Below are 20,516 nucleotides of genomic sequence, written 5' to 3' on the forward strand. Positions count from 1 at the left end.
ATACAGAACAAAACCAAAAAGGACACACAATAACTAAGATAATAATAGTACTGTACAGTGGAACCTTGGTTTATGAACACCTCGGTTTATGAATTTTCGGTTTACGAATGCCGCGGACCCATCTGGAACAGATTAATTCACTTTTCATTACTTTCAATGGGAAAGTTCACTTCAGTTTATGAACGCTTCAGTTTATGAACAGACTTCCGGAACCAATTGTGTTCATAAACCGAGGTACCACTGTAATGTGAAACAAAGGTTTGGCGTTGGGATTTGGATATACCAATTCTTCCACATGGTAAAAGTGTTGATCCCCAAAGCATGTTAGCAAAGTTCCAAGAGTCAGTTCATGTGACAGAACGAGGAGGACCCATGCTGTACTTACACGATCGCCTTTCTCCCCTTTGGATCCATAGACGCCTGGTGGTCCACGTTCGCCTTTCCCACCCTGTGCAAAAAGAGAGAAGGAGCTCCCTGAGAAAAGAACTGTCATCATGCCATTGAAAAAAAAACAGAAGCTCTAGGCAGAAGACACTTCCGGAGCGCACAAATCCAACACAGAAGCCCACATGCTGTGGATGTGAGCAGCGCACAATACAAAACCATGATATCACTTGATGTCTGGATGCAAACACGTATGCTGGTTTATTAATCTCTTTCAGTTGAAAATGTCATCCTTGCCCTTCGCAGGGAGCGAAAGGTGGGTGGGATTTAGATAGAGAGGGGATGAGAGAGAGAGAGAGAGAGAGAGAGAGAGAGAGAGAGAGAGAGAGAGAGAGAGAGAGGATGACAGCAACAGCATGGACAGGTGGCATCGGGAGGAAATTCTCCCACAGTCTGTTGATCAAGGTGTACATAAGTATCAGCTACAATCTTGGCTTCAGGTCTCTAGTCTGAAAATGAATAGCAGGTTTAGCAGCTTGTCTAACAACAGTGGTTGTTTGCCTTCTTTACAAGTCTATCCATTTTAAACACAGGACCTCTCAAAGAATCCTAAGGATTGTACTGTAGTTTGTTAAGGGTGCTGAGAATTGTATCTCTGTGAGGGTGCTGGCTACAGTTCCCAGGATTCTCAAACTACAATTCCCTGGATTCCTTTGGAGAAATCAGTGTGCTTCAAATAATGTATACACAACCTCAGGCGTCAGCAGGAACACTCTAGCCACCCTTAAAAAGGTAAAGGTATCCCTGACCGCTAGGTTCAGTCACGGATGACTCTGGGGTTGTGGCACTCATCTTGCTCTATAGGGCAAGGGAGCCAGTGTTTGTTCACAGACATGTGGCCAGCATGACAAAGCCACTTCTGGCGAACCAGAGCAGTGCACGGAAACACCATTTACCTTCCCACCAGAGTGGTACCTATTTATCTACTTGCACTTTGACATGCTTTTGAACTGTTAGGTGGGCAAGAGCTGGGACCGAAAAAAGGGAGCTCACCCCATCGCAGGGATTCGAACTGCCAACCTTCTGATCAGCAAGCCCTAGGCTCAGTGGTTTAGACCACAGCGCCACCCGCATCCCTTACCTTAAAATAATTACAAACTTCCTGAAATAAAAATATTCGCAAATGACAGAAGTTGGATTGTGTGCAGTATCTGCAGTTAACAATACAAGCATTTATAAACTGGTTAATATTCAAAAACCTCTAAGCGATGACAGTAATTAAGCAGTAAGAGAAAATAACAAATCTCTAGTAACAATGAGAAAAGAAGTGGTTGTCGTCTGAGCACATGGCCTGCATTATTGCCTGTTAGTATCAATACACAAATATGCACTACAATTTGGGGGACGTTCTAGATAAGGTAATTTACATGCTTATTATGTTGTAGTCTGTTTGTTTATTTAATCTAATCAGAAGAAGGCTTTAAAAGGAAATGCAAAGTGATCAGCAGTCCTCTTTAGCCCTACTAGTGATGGCAAGCCAGACAGCCAATTATTCTAGGAATGTTAACTGCAAAACATTAGGTATGTAGAGCCTAAAGCAGCCACCACCATTTGGGATTCTGCTAAGGTGAAAGACTTACCTTTAAGCCCGGCGGACCCAGCGTGGCCTGAAGAGATAAAAACAAAATTAATGTACCTGCTAGATGCCTCAATGAACATTCTGCATGCCAAGAGTAAGTAAAAGGAGGAATCAGGTCAAACAGGAAGAGACTGAAAAGCAAGTATCCAGGCCGACAAAACGTTAAAACTATCAGGGGCTGCGTAACGTGAGCCTAGAGAAAAGAAGATTAAAAGGTAACATAACAGACCTCAAACTTAAGAGGCTGCCATAAAGAAGATGGAGAGGAACTCTTTCCTCCTTCCCCCAAGGAAAAGACAAATGGAAAAGTTAGTCAAGCTGCGAGGATGGAAAATGTAGGTGTCTTATTGAGGGAGGGAGGGCCTCTTATAAACGCTGCTGGAACAACCTGAAAAAGGATCTAGAAACGGACGGAGAAGATGGAGGCCAGTACTAGTCATAGGCTTTGGTGGCTGGGTCAGGCCCATGGGGCTCCGTCTGCCTGCTAAAGTTAGGGGCAAGATGTCTGCATAGCTACATAGATGAGAGGCGAAGTGGATATCCAAGGAGGTAATCTGTGGCAAAGAGAAGGAGATGCTAAAAGATGTGGGTCTAAGTGAGGAAATCAGGGCTGGCCAGTCTCATTGCTGTTCACTCTTCTAGTCAGGACAGTGTGATGGCATCCAGGTTCAAGACTCCTTGGACATCTCCGCTTCAAGACCTGCTGCATATGGTTCTGGCACACATATGTTCTATCCATGTAATCAAACAAACAGCATCTCCCTCCCTCCCTCCCTCCCTCCCTCCCTACCACACACACATTCACACATTGAAGTAAAGATTGACCCTGAGCTTTGACTTTCAGTTTAAAACGTACCAGTGGAAAATTGGCTGCCACTGCGATGAATGAAGAGCCCCTGTCAAAAGTTACTATTCTGCAGCTGCTGTATCCATTGACTCAGTAGGGCCCCCTTTGCCAGGAGGGAGGTCCATAAGGAGGCAAACTTATTCTTATGGCTGGAAGTCACACGAGATTGAGTGCTTTAAGCATCTTTCAGAGAACAGAGAATGTCACTCAAAAGCCTGATTTTTCAGAGTGGCTTGAGCTTAATCTGAGAGGGGGAAGACAAGCCCTAGCTCATTTTTAGGTCACCATTGTGAAAAGGCAGCCCCTGAGCATGCCCAGAGTGCATTCCACTTCATCCTAACCCTAATGTAAGGGAGGGCAGAATCCTACAATATAACCCCCTCCCCACCACAATACAAGTCTGGTATAGTGTCTGCAATCAGCTCACCAAGCGTCATAAGTTGTTCAGGTCTCTGCTAGAGCTTTCAGGCTAACCAACAGACTGGTTATTTAGCAGCATAAGATGTTGTCGTCTGCTGACTCAGACCAATGGTCCATCTAGCTTAGTACTGCCTACACTGACTGGCAGGGGCTCTCCAAGGTTACAAGCAGGAGACGGTGGCTCAGTCATGGAGATATGGCGCTTACCAAGTTCAGAGATATTGTTGTGCACAAGTTGGGAGGGAGGAGTTGTGGCCCAGGGCTGCTGAGACGATTCAGCACCTTGCATTTCATTAAGAGTGAACTGGTGGCCTTTGTAAGAATCTCTTAATATGTCAGATGCTGGCTGCCTTCAGACCAGGAGCAAGAAAGGTCTGGAGGTGGAGATCAGAGCCTGCAGTCAAGGAAAGGGCAGCTCTCAGTGGCAGCAGAGCACATTTTCTGCATACAGAAGTATCATAAAGGAGAGGCCACAAAGAGGATGCTCTAACAACAGGAACTCTAATACAATATGGTTATGGAGGGGAAAGTCATGCAGCCAGCTGCCGCTTGTAATGCAGATGGAAACGAAGAGCCCAGGGCTTGAGCCTTGTATGGCAAGCCAGAAGGACCAAAACACCACACCTTGTTCATCTTGGGCATTTCTGGGTAGGGCTGGGTAGGGCTCTTGTCTTCTACCAAGAAAGGCACTGCCTGTCATTGTAGACAATCCTGAGTTAGATGGACAAATGGCCTGACATGGAATAAATTGGGCATTTTAAGGGAGGTAGAGCACATGTGTTGCACGCAGGAGGTCCCATGTTCAACCCCCAATATATCCAGGTAGGGCTGAGAAAGACCCCTGCCAGAAATTCTGTGAAGCCACTCAGTTTGGGCAATATGGACCTAGCTGGGCCAATGATTTGACTGGAATAAGGTAGCTTCTTATTGTCCTTTTCTCTCTCACACCAATCTGCCCCTGTCCCTCAGTTCATGTTGAGGGTCAAGCCACAGGGTCCCCATTAGAGTACTCCCTGGGAGTAATGGCTAAAAGGGACTGGCCAAGCCACCAAGACTCGGATCTGTGGCTTCCCCTCCCACAAATTCCTGTGCAATGGCTTGGCAGTCCCACCATCTAGTCCTGCAGAACAGCAACCAAGTAGCAATGAAAGGGAAAAGTGAAAAGAGTAGCATTGATGCAGCCTCTCCTCCCCACCTCTTCCTTTCATCCTCTGCGGTTCCATGTGCCAAAGTTGTTGCCATGGGAACTCTTGCTGACATCTGGAAGCCATCACAGATTTCTTCAGTGATCCAGATGTTCCAGTGGATGCAAGCCAGAAGGAACAGGGGAAAGTGGTGGAAGGATGGGGGGTGGGATCATGGAGACAGCTCATTTTAGAAAGCATGCAGACAAAGTTGGATATTCAGCCAACTGGGACAGGTAAAAGGACTTGGGGGGGAGGGGAGAAAGAAGATGTAAATCCAGGTTCCGGGGAAGGAACCCGCCACTGGGATGAATGAATCAATGAATGAATCAATGGTCCCTGTTGAGGTTACAATTCTGCAGCTGCTGAGAAGCCTTTTGAGTCAGCAGTTAGGCTGCCAAATGAGGAAGGATCTAAGAATACAGCCTTGTCCCATTAGAGGCCTTGTGTCTGTGTGTGGGGGGTGGTGGTGTCAGGTGATTTCAACATCGCTCACAACTAGAAGTTTACATCAGTTGCTTCTCTAATTTGGCGAACTGCACATTCAACTACAATTGCAGCTGGGGCAGCAAAACAGTCAAGATGCTGCACTAACACCAGAAAGAAAGGGATGTGGGTGGGACAATGCTCCCAAGTGTACCAGCAGTGTTTGGCCAACCCTGAAAACAAGCAAAATTGTTGGGCTTTTTTTTATTAAAAAAGTGGGGGGTTATTGTGGGGTTACAACAACCCTAAGAGGTCGGCTGGTCTTGCCTTACCCTTCTTCTCATAGGAAATGCTCAGCAGAATCAAGGAGGTTCAGTTGGAGAGGAGTAAGAAATGTCCCTATTTACATCTGAGGAATGTTGGTGGGTATGGAATATCCAGTTGGCAACCAGAGATGCCAAGCCCAGAGTACTTTCTTGTTCTGAGCATGACCTTGCCTTCTTGACCACCAGCTCAACTTATCTCCTGCCTAATTAACAGTTTTCCATGAACGGTTACTCTTGGACCAGAATTCCTGCCCACTGGACCTATGGAGCTTTTTTTCTTTTCCTTTTCCTTTTTACAAATCCACAAATGCATGGATCCCACTTCTGGAAGTTAAAGAGAGCCCATGTTGCTTCCTGAACCTGCAGGAACAGACATCCTGAACTAGTATCCACCAGCCTGCCTTATCCAAAGCTCATTAGAAAATCAATGTGATATTAACAGCAGCCCCTTGACTTACGTTTGAAAGCTGTGACTTCTGCGAGCATGGGGGACACTGCAAAGAGAACAAAACAATTAAAAAACTGGAAAGGAAGATGCCTTCTAATAAAAGCTGCAATAGTTATAATGCAGTTCTGTGCATGTTTATTCAGAAGTACATCCTTCTGTGTTCAGTGCAGGCTTTTCCTCAGGTGAGTTGAGAATAGAGAAGGCTGTATTAGCTAATTGACTAGCAGCCAAGCAATTAGTTATTGCAGCCTTCTACAACTTGGCGCCATCCAGATGTTTTGGATGGGAAGTTTCATCCACCCCAGGCACCAAGGCAAAACATCTGGATGGCACCAGGTTGAAGAGCTGACATTTAAAACATTTTGATCAATTCAAAAGACACCACCATGAATTGGATAGCAGTTTTTAATTTTAAAAAAGCAACTTGCTTTGAATTTAAGTAATTTAAAAATCAGTATGTGGTGGGCACCATCTTAAGAAAGGCACCCCTGCTTTTTCCTCACATAGGATGGACCACCATGTTTATGGTGATGTAGTGCAAGGGTCCATCAAGGGTCAGGGGAGAATGTTTTTCTTCAGCAGTGTTGCTTTATTTGGTTGCAAACATGTGCGGGTTTACTAGATAAATTCATTCATTGACTTACGCCCCATGGGCAAGGACTTCTTTCATCCACCTACCAGTTTAACTATCAATCACTCTGTAATGTTTATGCATTTTTGTGACTGTCAGTATGATGGGCAGTGACACAAATGATCAAACTTTGGCTATTTTTAATGCAATTGGGAAAACACTAAAATGCAGCATGGGGGGGGGGTTAAGCAAATACCTTCTCTGATTCCCTTGTGATATGATCAGTTTGAACCCTCTTATAGTCCATTCCCAAATACAGGCAAAGCAGCTTATTAGTGAAGGGTGTGTGTTGGGTGGAAGCCTCAAGTGAGCTAGTGAAGGGACTGTTGTCTGAAAGGCATCTGGCTCCGTCTCCTTCCCCTGGCAAATTTCTGGGCACAGCGAAAGACTCTTATTATATGTGAGGGTTTGTGGCTTGACCACTGCTTCCTTCCACCAAACCAGTTAAGTGTGATATGCTTCCCATGGGATGGTCAGCTCTAAAGAAGCCAAACCAGGCAGGCCGAGACATCTGGTGGCTGCTGCGGCTTCCGTGCATCGGGGGGCAACTGAAGGAATGGTGCTTGGAATGCAAATTTACACACTGTTGATAGGGATGTCAGAATGTTGTGGAAATTGCAGAGATGCTTTTCTGGGTGTATCCAGCACACCAGTAAGGTGTAAGGCTGGGATATGTGAAACCTGCCCATTTATTTCAGCACAGTATTCCTGTGAGCTCAGATATCCACATAAACTCCACAGAGCACCATAGATCACCTTGCTTTTGAGCATAATGTGCATTCAGGCACATTCAGAAGAAACCGGTTTTTTTAGGCGTGCTCTTCATTGTTTTCAGTGGGACATGAACTAAGTGCAAAGGCTGCCCTTTCTTCCAGTGAATTCAGTTGCACAACCCCCTTCATAATCCCACCCCACCTTGGCAAAATTGTGCAAAGGTTTATGTATCCAAGTGCATTTTTTTTTAACTTAATTTTGATAACTTCTAAAGCTTGTCCTAGGACTGAGCCGAGGTTGTTTTTGTTTCTTTGTGGTGGCATGGAAGTGAAATCAGAAGAGTTCTGATGACTTGGAGGAAAGGTTCCTTCGGTCCTTGGCAAGTGAGGTCTTCTTTTACCTACACTTATACAACACTCCCCTCCCCCCGCATCTGTGGGTTCAGAATAACTGATGGCATCAATGTAAAGACAATATCCATGTCAGCAATAGAATTTTCCAGATGACTGTGGCATCCAGAATAGTCTGAACAAGGAGCAGCAACTGCAGAGGCATGTTATGAAGGCTACAATTCCTGACTGTATAACAAGTGCCAGAGCGCAGAAGGCTTTGCTTGCTTCCTTTTAGGCACTGACAGCTCAGGAGTCTGGAACATACAAAGAAGCCCTCAGAAGGAACCGTTTACTGAGAGCTCTCCAGGAAAGGATTTGCATCAATGAAGTCTTAAGTACTACATGGTAAGCAGGGACAAGCAGGGTTTTGATTCTCAGCCCCTAAAGGTCTGGAATACCACTGAAAGAAATTGTGTGTGTGTGTGTGTGTGTGTGTGTGTGTGTGTGTGTGTGTGTGTGTGTACTTGGAGAAATTCCTTGAGAAACTTCTCTCCAAAGTAGAACACCTTACAAAACTCTCCATAGGTCATTTGCCAATGTTCCCATTCAAAAGAAATTGAATTCAAACTGCCTTGTAAAATGTCATTCTCACAATCCAATATGAGAATTTCAACCGTTTGTATCAAATTCTTGTGGCTTTCAATACTACCCATATGCTGATGACACTCAGCTTTTCCTCTGTACCTTAGATCTTTTGTCCTTCCTTCAATTCCACATTTCCAACTTCCCCTCTGATATTTCTCTGTGTCAGTGTTTCAACACTGTTCTTTATTTGTTTAAAAACAAATAAAAAAATGCAAAAAGGATGTTTCAACACTGTCTCAAGCTGAATATATCAAAGAGCATACTTACCAAGTCATGGTTCAAACAAACCTTTTTAACTATATTCCCCTTCCCCACATACATTACAACAGCCCTATGAGGTTGATTGGTCTTACTGTCCTATGAGCACGAGGACTCAAAAATTCATGACAGGAGAGGTCAGAACTGGAGTCTCCCTGATCAGTAGCTCAATTTCTTCTTAGGTGCTACACCTATGTAAGCAAAATGACTAACTCATGTTCCATATATGATTCCTCACCTTGTCACCTTGGCCATCTTTCACACCAACCATTCCAGAAGATCTCACCTCCTCCTGGAAGAGAGCAGAGAAAAGACAGTATTGTAGGTTAGTAGTCCACAAACCCTTTGGCCACCTCATGAGAAGAGAAGAATCCTTGGAAAAGACCCTGATGTTGGGAAAGATTGAGGGCACTAGGAGAAGGGGACGACAGAGGACGAGATGGTTGGACAGTGTTCTCGAAGCTACGAACATGAGTTTGACCAAACTGCGGGAGGCAGTGCAAGACAGGAGTGCCTGGTGTGCTATGGTCTGTGGGGTCACAAAGAGTCGGACACGACTAAACAACTAAACAACAACGAAGTCCACAAACCATTCTTCTAGCATATGAACAGAAGAAGAGTCTGCTGGAACAGGCCAAAGGGGACACATCTAGACCAGCATCCTATTTCCTATTCTCACAGTAGCTAACCAGATGCCTGTGGGAAACCTGCAAGGAGGACCTGAGCACAAGAGAAACTTCCCCTCCCTTGTGGTTATTAGCAACTGGTATTCAGATGCATTTCTGCTTCCAGCTGTGAAGGCAGAGCCTAGCCATCATGGCTAGTAGCCAATGATAGTGAATTTGTCCAATCCTCATTTAAAGCCACAAATCTCCTGGATGCTCTCATGCTCCCTCCCATGTAGCAAGCCTTCCATGCGGGCCAAAACAGCTTCTTTCCGTCCTTCACTTCTAGTGAAGAGGGAAGGTTGCCAGCAGCTGGAGAAAATGGCTGATGTTCAGAGAACTAAGATTAACATTTAACAGGTGCTTATCGCAGCATCTGGAAGTGCACTGCCACAGTTCAGTGATAGAGCATCTGCTATGCTTGCAGAAGGTCACAAGTTCAAATCCTGGCACCCTGCGGTATGGCTGGGAAGGTCTCCTGCCTGAACACAGGACACACAAAGCTGCCTTTATATGGAGCCAGACCATTGGTCCATGTAATACTGTACAGTACTGTCTACACAGGGAGGCTCTCACAGCCTTACCTGGAGATGCTGGGGACTGAGCCTTAGACCTTCTATATGAAAGGCAGATGCACTCCACTGGGCTATGCCCCTTCCCCAAGGGGCTTAGCATCCCTAGTCTGAAACCTTGGAGAGAAACTGTCATTCAGTGTTGACAGTACAGTCGTACATTGGAAGTCAAACGTAAACTGTTCCAGAAGTCCTTTTGATTTCCAAAACGTTTGAAAACCAAAGTGTGACTTCTTATTGTCTGCAGCCAATCAGAAACCATGGAAGCCCCGTCAGACCTTCAGCTTCCAAACCGGAACAGTCACTTCTGGGTTTGCGGCGTTTGGGGGCCAAAACGTTCAGGAACTAAGCTGTTCGACTTGTACTAATTCAGTTTCCTGTGTTAAACAAGAAATGAAATGGCAGAAGCTCAGGAGGTCAAGTGACTCCCTCCGTCACCCATCTTTGCGTTTTGCTCTCCAGTCTTGCTCCTCAAGGCAGGAGCGGCTGATGAAGAGAGGTTCTCCTGACAGCAGAATTGCTACTGCTAACCGGGACCTTGTGGGGGCTGGGCAGAGTCTGTTTAGGCACCCTGGCAGAGCCAATCTGGCACTCTCACTGGGGTACCTGCTCAGCCCCACCTCACCACCATCCTGCCTGACTCACACAATGCCAGTGATGCCAGTCAGGAGGGTGGCTCTATAGCACCACCCACCCCATCACTCTCCAGGGTTTGAGCCAAAACATTTTTGCAGCCTTAGCCAGAGATGCCAGGAACCCTGAGGACCTGCTGCCTTCAAATCAGAGGCTATAACAGAGAGTGATACCCCTTATCTGCCAAATGGCTCTCACACACATATTTTGATTGTATCAGCACTGCCTGTCTCTGGGCTGTTTGCTCCCTTTTGCACCATCTAAGCACTGCAAAAAAAAAACCCCACTCAAGTCTCCAGTAAATTCTTCTCACATTCCAACCGTGTTCAGCTGCCCCTGGAACATGCTGTGCAGCAGCGACATGCCTGTCTCTACATCACTCTAAGTCAGGACTGGGGAACCTTTGGCCAATCAGATATTGCAGAACTACAATTCCCATCAGCCCTAGCGAGCATGGCTGGTGGCCACGGATTATGGGAGGTCATAAGGGCCATAGATCCACCTACACTTCAACCATCCAGGGACTAGTCCGCCTACACATCGTCCTAACACCCTGGCCTCTTTCTCCCAACCCAGTAAGATGCTTATCATCACACACCCTTGCACTTGTAGGAATACTTTCCCCGCTCCCACTTATCTGCTGCTCCATCCTGTCAAGATTCACCTCTCGATAAGGTCCGTTTTCTATCCTCTGGCTCTTGTTGCATTTCTCTTCAGTCTGGCTCTTTTAGCCTAGCCTCATCACCACCATTAAATATTGTGGAAAAAATGAGGCAGGTTTGTTTTGGTCCCAGAGGGTGAATGAATGAGGCTTGTGTTCTCATCAATGAAAGGATGGAGAGGAGAGCAACAGGGAAAGGGGGCCCATGTGTGGGAGAAGGCAGTTCCAAGTCAAAGAGTTCAGCATTTCTTCCTTGGGCAAGTCAGAACAAAATGCCCCGGGGTCAGATTTATCTAGAGTTGGACAAGGATGTCCATGCCACTTCAGGATGAGGGGAATATCCAGCTTGGTTTGCATCTTAATGCAAATCTACCCACTTCACAAAACAAGACAGGCAGCTGTCCTTCAAAATGCACACACAAATTATGGTGCAGTTCTCCAACCGAAGAATGCACGCAAAAGCATTGTGTGTTCCATTTACTGTGTGATCCCTGATGGGATGGGATCACCCATGTAACCATTACCAGAAGCAGTAGTCAGGATAAATAATGGCACCCAACAGTTTAGAGAAAAAGATAAGTATTTGGGAGGGGAAATTGCCCATCAAAATAAGTACTTTTGATCCACAAATCAGAAAGTTGTAGAGACTCAGTGCAGTCTTAATCCTCTGCTGAGATAGATTTAATGGTCCAGCTGATGGAAAACTAATTTGCCTGTTCCCACCACCACTGTAGTATGGAATAGAGAGAGCTATTTCACAAATAGTGAAAAAGCAAAAGAGTGCTGTGGTGGGTTGACCGTCACATCCTGCTGGCTTTTGCTGGCCAGGGCAGAAGAAGTGGGAAGTGGTTTTAGTGACTTTTCAAAGCCATGCCAGTTCCAGGAGCCCTCTCTGCTAAATGGACTGGTTCAGAATCCAGTGGATCCATGGCTGGCCCTGCTGTGACTCAGACCCATTACAGATCATTTTGGGGTCCTATGCTGGTTATGACTGGCAGGAACATCACCACTTTCTATGGCTGGGATTGGGGCTTCCAGGGCAACCGAGTCCCACAGAGACATAGCCCAGCAGATGGCTGCATCTGCTGCCTCCTAACCCCCTTCAGCCACAAGGATCAGCATGTTAGGACTGTAGCCTAAGCTAATATTAAATCATCTGCATGTAAGCATCTATTGGACCTACAATTCATCTCAAAACCAAATCAATGCCTCTACAAGATATGCTGAATTAAATGGGGCTTTTCTATGTAAATAAAAAAAGCACAATTTAATCATATCTCAGATATGAATGCCTACACTTGAGCTATCAAAAACAGGAATGTTATTCACCAGATGAAAGAAAACTTAAGTTATAGGACAGGAATCAAGCAGTAACTGAACCTCTGGGAGAAGGTAAAAAAAACTGTTTATGTACCAAGTGATTGAATAATAAAGTGTTCAAATGATTGATTAATCAATTCTGCTGCTGTTTTTAATCTGCCTAAGGTTGTGGTTTGCTTTTGTACTGATGTTTCCTTTTATATCATGTTCTTGTATTAAAAAAATGTTAAGAACCATCTTTGGTGAGCAGGGATGTAAATATTTCCATATTCTATCCATCATGTCAGCGCACAACTGGCTGGCAGTATTCTCAGATGGTTTGGATTGCAACCTCTTGCTCCCCCCTTCCCAGTCCCTTCTCTGATGTGTATTTCTTCTCAGTAGGATGTGACAGTGAAAAATAAAATCCCTAAATTGGTAGCAAATGTATTCCCAGCAAATGTTGAACGGATGACTGGTGTTTAATTCCAGCAATGCTCTCTCTATTCCATACTACAGTGGTGGTGGGAACAGGCAAATTAGTTTTCCATCAGCTGGACCATTAAATCTATCTCAGCAGAGGATTAAGACTGCACTGAGTCTCTACAACTTTCCGATTTGTGGATCAAAAGTACTTATTTTGATGGGCAATTTCCCCTCCCAAATACTTATCTTTTTCTCTAAACTGTTGGGTGCCATTATTTATCCTGACTACTGCTTCTGGTAATGGTTACATGGGTGATCCCATCCCATCAGGGATCACACAGTAAATGGAACAATGCCATGGTACTATGTCCAACACAATGTGATTGGACATAACCATTACCATTAGGCAGAGTGAACCAGCTGCCTCAGGAGGCAGGTGCTGGGGGTGGCAGCAAGATATTGGAGAACATGGCTAAGCACATGCAATGGAAGTTTTCAGTGTTGTTTACGGAGGCTAACATTGCAATGGTTGTTCAGTAATGATCTCACAGCTTTTCTTCCACAATAAAATTCTTTCCACACAAATCCATCCTATTTAATCACATCGTATCAACCTAGCTGCCTGCTAGAGAGAAACAGGACTAGAAATTGCCAATGTTTACTTGTTCATCCCATGTCCAGAATGGAAATCAATCCAGCAAATGCAATTGCTATTTGCTGCTGCTTTCAGACTGCAAATGATACAAAATCGATGGCATTTTCTCTTGTTTGCATCATGTTTTCTTTACATTGAAATGGATAACATAATGACAAGATGGAATTTACATAATTTACGCAATATTGTCACAGCAGACAGTGAGAAGAATAACAGTTTATGCAGAAGATGAAATGCAGTGGAACGGAAACAGTGCTAAAAGCAACAAATGCAGGGTGAAAAAGAAAACTATGCCTTCTTACACCTGTGCTGTCTGTACACATGCAACAAAAACCCATGAACCACAACTACCCCATATTTCCACAGTTTGGGCTGTACAATTCCAGTAAATGGAATTCTCCAGACTAGGATTTCAAATCAATAACACTTTGTCTTATGTAATGCTTACAAATGCTCCATATACTTTAGCTTGTCATAACCATTACAATTCTTCAGGGAAGCACAGCATCATCAACTCCCAGATGGGAGACTGAGAGGTTTGCTTATAGCCATGTCCTGACTTCAAAACAGGAACAAGATTTGAGCTAGGGGCTTCCTGATTCATAGCTCTACACCAGGAGTAACTGGAGTGGTACACTCCACATGTTGTGGACTCCAACTCCTATCCTCCTTGACCAATGGCCATGCTGGTTGAGGCAGATGGGAGTTGTAGTTCCAAATGTCTGGAAGGCACCATGCTGGCTGCCCATGCTCTGGGCTATGCTAGTTCTTTCTTGCTGGTTGGTGTTCCTCACCTGCTTGCTTTGGGTCTCCTCCAAGCAGAAGCAGCGGGTGTAGACCTTGCCTTCAGTCTGAGGATTGATCTCTATCAGGTCATTGCTTTGCATGACTTCCACATCCCGGCGAGTTTTAGATGCTTCGGGAAAGCACTGATGAAATAGGAAAGTATTGAAATAACTTTAGTGAGCAAGGCAGTTAACTTTTCATGGACTAGCATGGCCTGGGGCTTATAGCAGGGGGGCTAACCTGTTTTGGTCCAAGGGTTGATTTTATCCTTGGCCAATCTCTGGGGGCTGCAAGGCACCCTACACTCCCTCATGCACTCACTTGCATACACACAGGTAGAGAAGCCACCCACTGACTGATCTGCATGCCCCCCTAAAACTACAAAATTATCACTCCAATGATCAGGAAGGAGGTAGTTTTGATTCCCTATAAGGGAACTGGGCTCCACCCATCCTAGCACTGTGTCTACTTACAATTTTTCTTTTTCTTACTGCGCCCAAATTGGTTGTGTCTGGCGAGCCCCAGAAAATTTGCATGGGAACAAACTGGGAGATCAAAGTTTATGGCTCAGGTGGGAAGACTTTTCAGCCTGGTGGGCTGGATCCTCACTTCCTTCACCCATCATGGGCCATTTTGACAGGTGTGTTATCTGGTGGCAACTTCCAAGTTGCTAGCTTTCAGTCCCAATCAGCTGCTTGGTGCTGACAGTGAGCCCTGCTTGCCAAAGAACAAACAGGATTACATTTAAAGCTCCTGAGTATTCCTTTGCAAGCTGTGTCTTAATGAGGTGCCCACCTGATGTCACGTGTGGTGTCAGGTGTGGGGCATCTGTGGGGCGTGGTTTGGGGAAAACAGTCTTGAGCAGGCATCCCCAAACTTCGGCCCTCCAGATGTTTTGGACTACAATTCCCATCTTCCCCAACCACTGGTCCTGTTAGCTAGGGATCATGGGAGTTGTAGGCCAAAACATCTGGACGGCCGCAGTTTGGGGATGCCTGGTCTTGAGGGCCAAATTATGACTGCCTCCCCTAGGCCCATGATTAGGCCCATGAGCAGGAGGTTCCTCACCACTGAATTTATGGGCACAATGAGGCTGTACTATTTGAACAAGATCAGAGCTTGTTGAGAAGTCAGTAGAGGGGAATGACTGCATAGACCTGAAAATGAAGGTTTTCTGAAGCAAAAACCACACCGACATTGTTTCATATAACTATCCCAAACAGGCAGCAGGTGCCAACATATTATCAGATCAACCCAAAAAAAGCACAGCAGTTTTTACATGCAAGTTGCTACAATGCACAGTGGTGAATCAGATTTATATCAATTGCTGCTGTTGCCTGTGGTTTTGAATGGGGAACCTGATGCATCACTATAGATAATAAAAACCTGCAAAACAAACAGCAGTGCTTTCAATCCTAGAAAAGTTGTCTGACATCTTTTGTGGATAAATGTCTCAGTCCTGCAACCTCAACATGAGGAAATGCAGGAGCACACACATAAACAGAAATGACAGCTTTTGCATATCTGCAGTATTACTCACCCCGTTATCAGAGATCTCACAGCATCCCTCATGCATTGCTATGGCTGGGTCGCAATAAATGTGAAGCTGCTGAATGTCAAACTGCAAACAAAGAAACAAGCAAACTGTTATAGGGTGGAGATCCAATATCCACCCTGGTTCTTCAGATCCTGGAGAAGAGGCCTCAACCAGACCTTCACTTAAGCATGGGAAATCATAGTGGTACAAGTACACATCCCACTGGAGGAATGAGCAGAAGTGGCTCACCAGGTGGGGTGGTGTTATTATGCTGACTTCCCATAGTTGTGTCCCAGTTGCTTCCCAAGAAGGAGAGGGCAAAGGTGGCAGGGAGACTAGTGCAGTGAAAATGCACTGGCAGAGCCAATCTGATGCCCCTTTCCAATGCACCTGCAGCCTCCATGCCATCTTCCCTGCCCAGCAAGTGACAGTGACATACCTACCAGGCTCCACCACATCTGGCAAGCTTCCTCTGGGCAAGAGAAATGGCAGGGTGAGCTTCCCAATTGTCTGTACTTTTTCAGATACCTGCCTCTCAAATGGTTTCTGGTGAAGGGTTGGCAGGTCTTGGGCTTGGTTCTGAGAATGAGGTTCTATATATTATCCTCAGGACACCTCCTCTTCCAGGCAGCACATTTCCCCTCAAGGCCATCAGGTAGGCACAAATTGCCACCTTTAAATGTTGGCCTAGGAGTTTTGGAGCAGCATTATTTTAAAGTTCTACTTAAGAAGAAAACAACGCCACACATTCTGAAAGAGGAAATAGTGTATGTGAAATGTTTTCTTCGGTGCTTCTCCAAATTCCCCAGTGGCATTGCCACAGTGGGATAAATGTGTGGGGAGAGAAATCCCCTCTCCAAAAAGGAACGGTCACTCCCAATTCCATTATAGGAAAAGAGAGAACAATCAGAAATCCTTGGCAGGGTAATTGCCTCATTTGGACCTCTTGCTTTAACCCACAGATGTGCAGTTAGAAGCAGAGGTGGGGTCAGGGTTGGGAGCTGAAATCTGGCACATGTGGAACTGTGCTTAAACCTGTCCAATGGGTTGGTACATCTATTAATTTATTGCATTTAAATATCACCTTCCTTCTATCAAGGAAATTAAGGCAGGATACATGAGGGTTCTCAGGCAGTCTCCCACCCAGGCACTGACCAGAGCTAGACCTGCTTAGTGTCAGCAAGGCTGCTGTGGCATCATTTGCCTTCCGGCTAAAGGGAAATCCCACAAAGACATACTCTATGTATCTGGAGTCTAAGCAAAACTCTGAAGCTTCTAACAGCTCAGTAGTTAACTCAGCAATTGCACAGGGCCCAAATTACTGAATTCCCAGCACCACCATTTTACTTCACCAGCCCTGCTCCCAACATACACAGTCTGGGAAATGGCATAATTAAAATTCAGGGGTTCAGGCCTAGAGCTCCACTCAACACCAAGTGCTTCACATGGCTATTAGCCATGATGGCCATGTAGTGTCTCCAATAGTAGAGGCACTGTGCCTCATAAGAATGGATGAAGAGCCTACTGGATGAAGCCAATGGCGCCTCTAGTCCAGGATCTTATTCTCACAGTGGCCAACCAGATGCTTGTGGGAAAACTGCAGGGAGGATCTGAGAGACAAGAACACTTTCCCCTCCTTGGGTTTCCAGAAACAGGTATTCAGAAGCATTATTGCCTCCAACCATGGAGGTACAGCATAACCATCATGGCTTGTAACTGTTATTAGCCTCATCCAATATATATTTCCCCCCCCCTTACTTTCTCCATGCCATGAATAATTTTTTGACACCTCCATCATATCACCTTTTGCTGGCCTTCTCTCTGAACTAAAAAGTCCCAAATGTTGCAGCCTTTTCTCACTGGGGTGTCACTCTCCATCCCCTTGATCATTTTGGGGAGAGTAGTGGTCTTGCACTCAGGGTCTACTAATGGGCTTCCCATAGGGGCATCTGATTGGCTACCGTGAGAAGAAACTGTTGGGCTGGGAGAGACTTTGCTCATCCAGCAGCCAGGCTCTTCTTATGTTCTCATGTTCGAGGCCACCCCACAGTCCGTTCTAGCTGCTGCTGGGAAGCAGCTAGCGGGAGTAGAAGTGACCAGGGATGTCCCTACCAGTGTTATTGGACATAGCAGCCTGGTGGTGGTGGCAGTAGTCCTTGTTAAGACCCCAAACCTTGCCCAAGAATTTTGTGTGCTGGCTTCTGGCTTAGAACAAGACTTGCTAAAGCTCCCTGATTTATTGCAGAATGCACTTACACCAAAATAGCTTAGTTTGTTGTTAATTATGCATTGGCTGATCAGCTCAAGCGTTTCGAAATCTCTTCCTGGAAATTTATAGTCATTTCTTGCTCTATCACCATGCAGATTGTCTAGTGGTAGAAGATCTGCTATGCATGCAGCAGGTCCCAGGTTCAATCCGTATTGTCTCCAGGTAGGATTGGGTTAGGGTTAGAGAGAGCTGCTGGGGGTCATTGTAGATCAGAGGAGGGGAACCTCTGACCTGCATCCCTGCATCGGCCTGACACAAATCACAAAAAGGAAACCCCCAAAGAAGAAAATCAGCCTAGCTCATAACTTTGTCTTGAAGTTCAAAGGCGATCTAGCTTAGTGGCCTCAATCTTGACACCAACTCCTGTTCGCTGGGGAGTGAGGGACAATCCCTTACAGATGGAAGCTTCAATAGAACTGAATTTTGTGTAAAGTGAACTTTTGGACAATTTGGAGGTTCTTTCTTCTTAGAAATGTAAGATTAGCAAAAAGTATGTGTTATGTACTGAGCTGAATCCAAGACAGTATGCATGTCACCTACGGTAGAATGCCAGGACAAACCTGAAAGTTTATGAGAGATTTCCGGTGAAGCTTAACACTTTTAAAAAACGTTAGTAACTTTCCTTAGAGTTGGGGGTTTCTTCATAGGTACCAATGTGTGTTTGAGCCCGACTAGGTTTGAGAAAAGGCCAAGCAGCCCCAAAGGGAGAGATGGGTCGCTTGCCACAGCTTGCCCACAAAGCTCCAGCATGACTCACTGTGACAGGAGCACCCTGCACAGCATCCAATCCAACAAATGCGTTGCCTTCTCTGGCCAGGCGTCGGCGGGGTTGCAGTGGCTTGGAGGAGATGTAGCTGCAGTCGATGTGGATGGAAACCACTTGGCTTTGGATGCTAAGGACCATTTTGTGCCACTTCAAGTCGAAAAGGGCGGAGACCCCTTTGCCGGCAAAGATGGCGCTGACAAAGTCCTTGTCCTGGCCCTTGGCTTGGAACTCCAGGCTCTGCTCTTTGCTGTTGATCCCCAAGGAGAGCTGAGGGGGTGAAAGGAGATGGCGCTGACTATGAGAATGTTCTAGAAAGAGAGCCAGAGAGGAAAGGCATGAGGGGAGACAGGGAGACAGAAAGATGAAGAAAGCACACTAAACAGAGAGATACTAGGATTGTGGCAGCAGCAGGCAAGCTGAGAGAAGACTTATGATTCTTTTTTGCCAGGGCAGTCTTCCCTCTGGACCAGACATCCTTCATTATGAAATGGGTCAAATCTAATGTTGCAGACCATCAGATCCCATGACACAAGTGGCATCTTTGTCATACTGCATTGGCTCCCAGTACGTTTCCGAGCACAATTCAAAGTGTTGGTGCCGACCTTTAAAGCCCTAAACGGCCTCGGTCCAGTATACCCGAAGGAGCGTCTCCACCTCCATCGCTCTGCCCAGAAACTGAGGTCCAGTGCCAAGGACCTTCTGGCAGTTCCCTCACTGTGAGAAGCCAAGTTACAGGGAACCAGGCAGAGGGCCTTCTCGGTAGTGGCACCCACCCCGTGGAACGCCCTCCCACCAGATGTCAAAGAGAAAAACAACTACCAGACTTTTAGAGGACACCTGAAGGCAGCCCTGTTTAGGGAAGCTTTTAATCTTTAAGAAATTAGTGGGCGGGGTATAAATAATTTATTATTATTATTAATAATAATAATATTGTCTGTGATATTATATATATATGGAAGTGACAGATATAAAATATAATTATATTATCATAAAGAACACAGAAAGATAAATGTGGTCTCGATGCCTGTTATTCCAGAGAGGAATGAGAAGAATGCTTTATTATTATCATCGTTAACTTAGATCAGCATGTTTTCTGAAATAACTTCTTGAGAAAAACAGTTAGTTTAGCCATTTGAGATATTCCATATTGTTATGAGTTTGTGGGGAACCAGATCCCCCTCAATTCCTGGGTCTAATAAAAGTTAAGATTAATCAATGCTTGGAGGATTAAACTGAAACTTTAAGTAGCTGGAGTCTGCTTTCCCTGTCCAGGAAACCACCTGGGAGAGGAACCTTCAAGAGGGAAAAAAAAGCTAATAATGGCTCCTCCCACCTGCCAAAATGGCTCAGGTGGGAAGCAAGCAGCCAGATCCATTGCTCTGCCCTTGCCCAGGCCACACCCCCATGCTAGCTTTCAATGGTGAAAGCACAACACAATTCCAGTCTAGGAAATCTGTGAAGCTCACGACTATGGCAAGGATCCTCCTCATGGGCTACAGCTTAGGCTTGAACTGTGACTCAGGCAAGAAGGGGCTGGCTAGGTTTGTTGGACCAGCAGCAAACGAGGGGAATTACAAAAGAGGAGTCAGATCCCTGGGAAGGTCTCCGTGATGTAGCCACTCCAGTGCTCCACTCTTTCCCCTCTTACATCACCCAGGTGAACTGAGCCCACTTCACTCCTGTGGCAGCTTCCCCTCCAAGCCTGGCACCCTCTGCACCACTCTAGCTTATCCTCTCAGGAGGAGTCTACTGCTCAGTCTGGTTTGGAGCCACCACTGTGGCTTCCTCCATCGCCTGGGGTGGGCCCTTGGAGGGGTGATCTTGCCCTGGAGGCATAGAAGGCCACTCTTGGTCTTTATGGGAGCAACTTGCTTACTCGGGAGCTTTCCATGGTGCTGCCTTGCCACATAAGAGCAATCTCCCATCATCTAATGACCTCCAGATATTTAGGACTACAATTCCCACCACCCCTAAACATTGACCATGTCGGCTG

The 20,516-nt window shown here is 45.7% G+C and overlaps 1 protein-coding gene across 7 annotated transcripts in view; it reads right to left on the reverse strand.

The window, feature by feature from the left end:
* The window catches only part of COL16A1 (collagen type XVI alpha 1 chain), a 134,437-nt gene that overhangs the window by 73,157 nt on the left and 40,764 nt on the right, over positions 1–20,516 (reverse strand). For all 7 annotated transcript variants that reach the window (XM_035121181.2, XM_035121186.2, XM_035121184.2 and 4 more), the window contains exons 6-12: positions 18,515–18,790; positions 15,492–15,572; positions 13,960–14,094; positions 8,493–8,546; positions 5,685–5,720; positions 2,025–2,051; positions 386–448 (exon numbers count right to left, since the gene is read on the reverse strand). In XM_035121181.2, coding sequence (XP_034977072.2) covers positions 386–448; positions 2,025–2,051; positions 5,685–5,720; positions 8,493–8,546; positions 13,960–14,094; positions 15,492–15,572; positions 18,515–18,790 — 672 coding nt within the window. The remainder of the gene's footprint in view (positions 1–385; positions 449–2,024; positions 2,052–5,684; positions 5,721–8,492; positions 8,547–13,959; positions 14,095–15,491; positions 15,573–18,514; positions 18,791–20,516) is intronic.

The sequence above is a fragment of the Zootoca vivipara genome, chromosome 6 (genome assembly GCF_963506605.1).
Source record: "Zootoca vivipara chromosome 6, rZooViv1.1, whole genome shotgun sequence".
NCBI classification, from domain to species: Eukaryota; Metazoa; Chordata; class Lepidosauria; order Squamata; family Lacertidae; genus Zootoca; species Zootoca vivipara.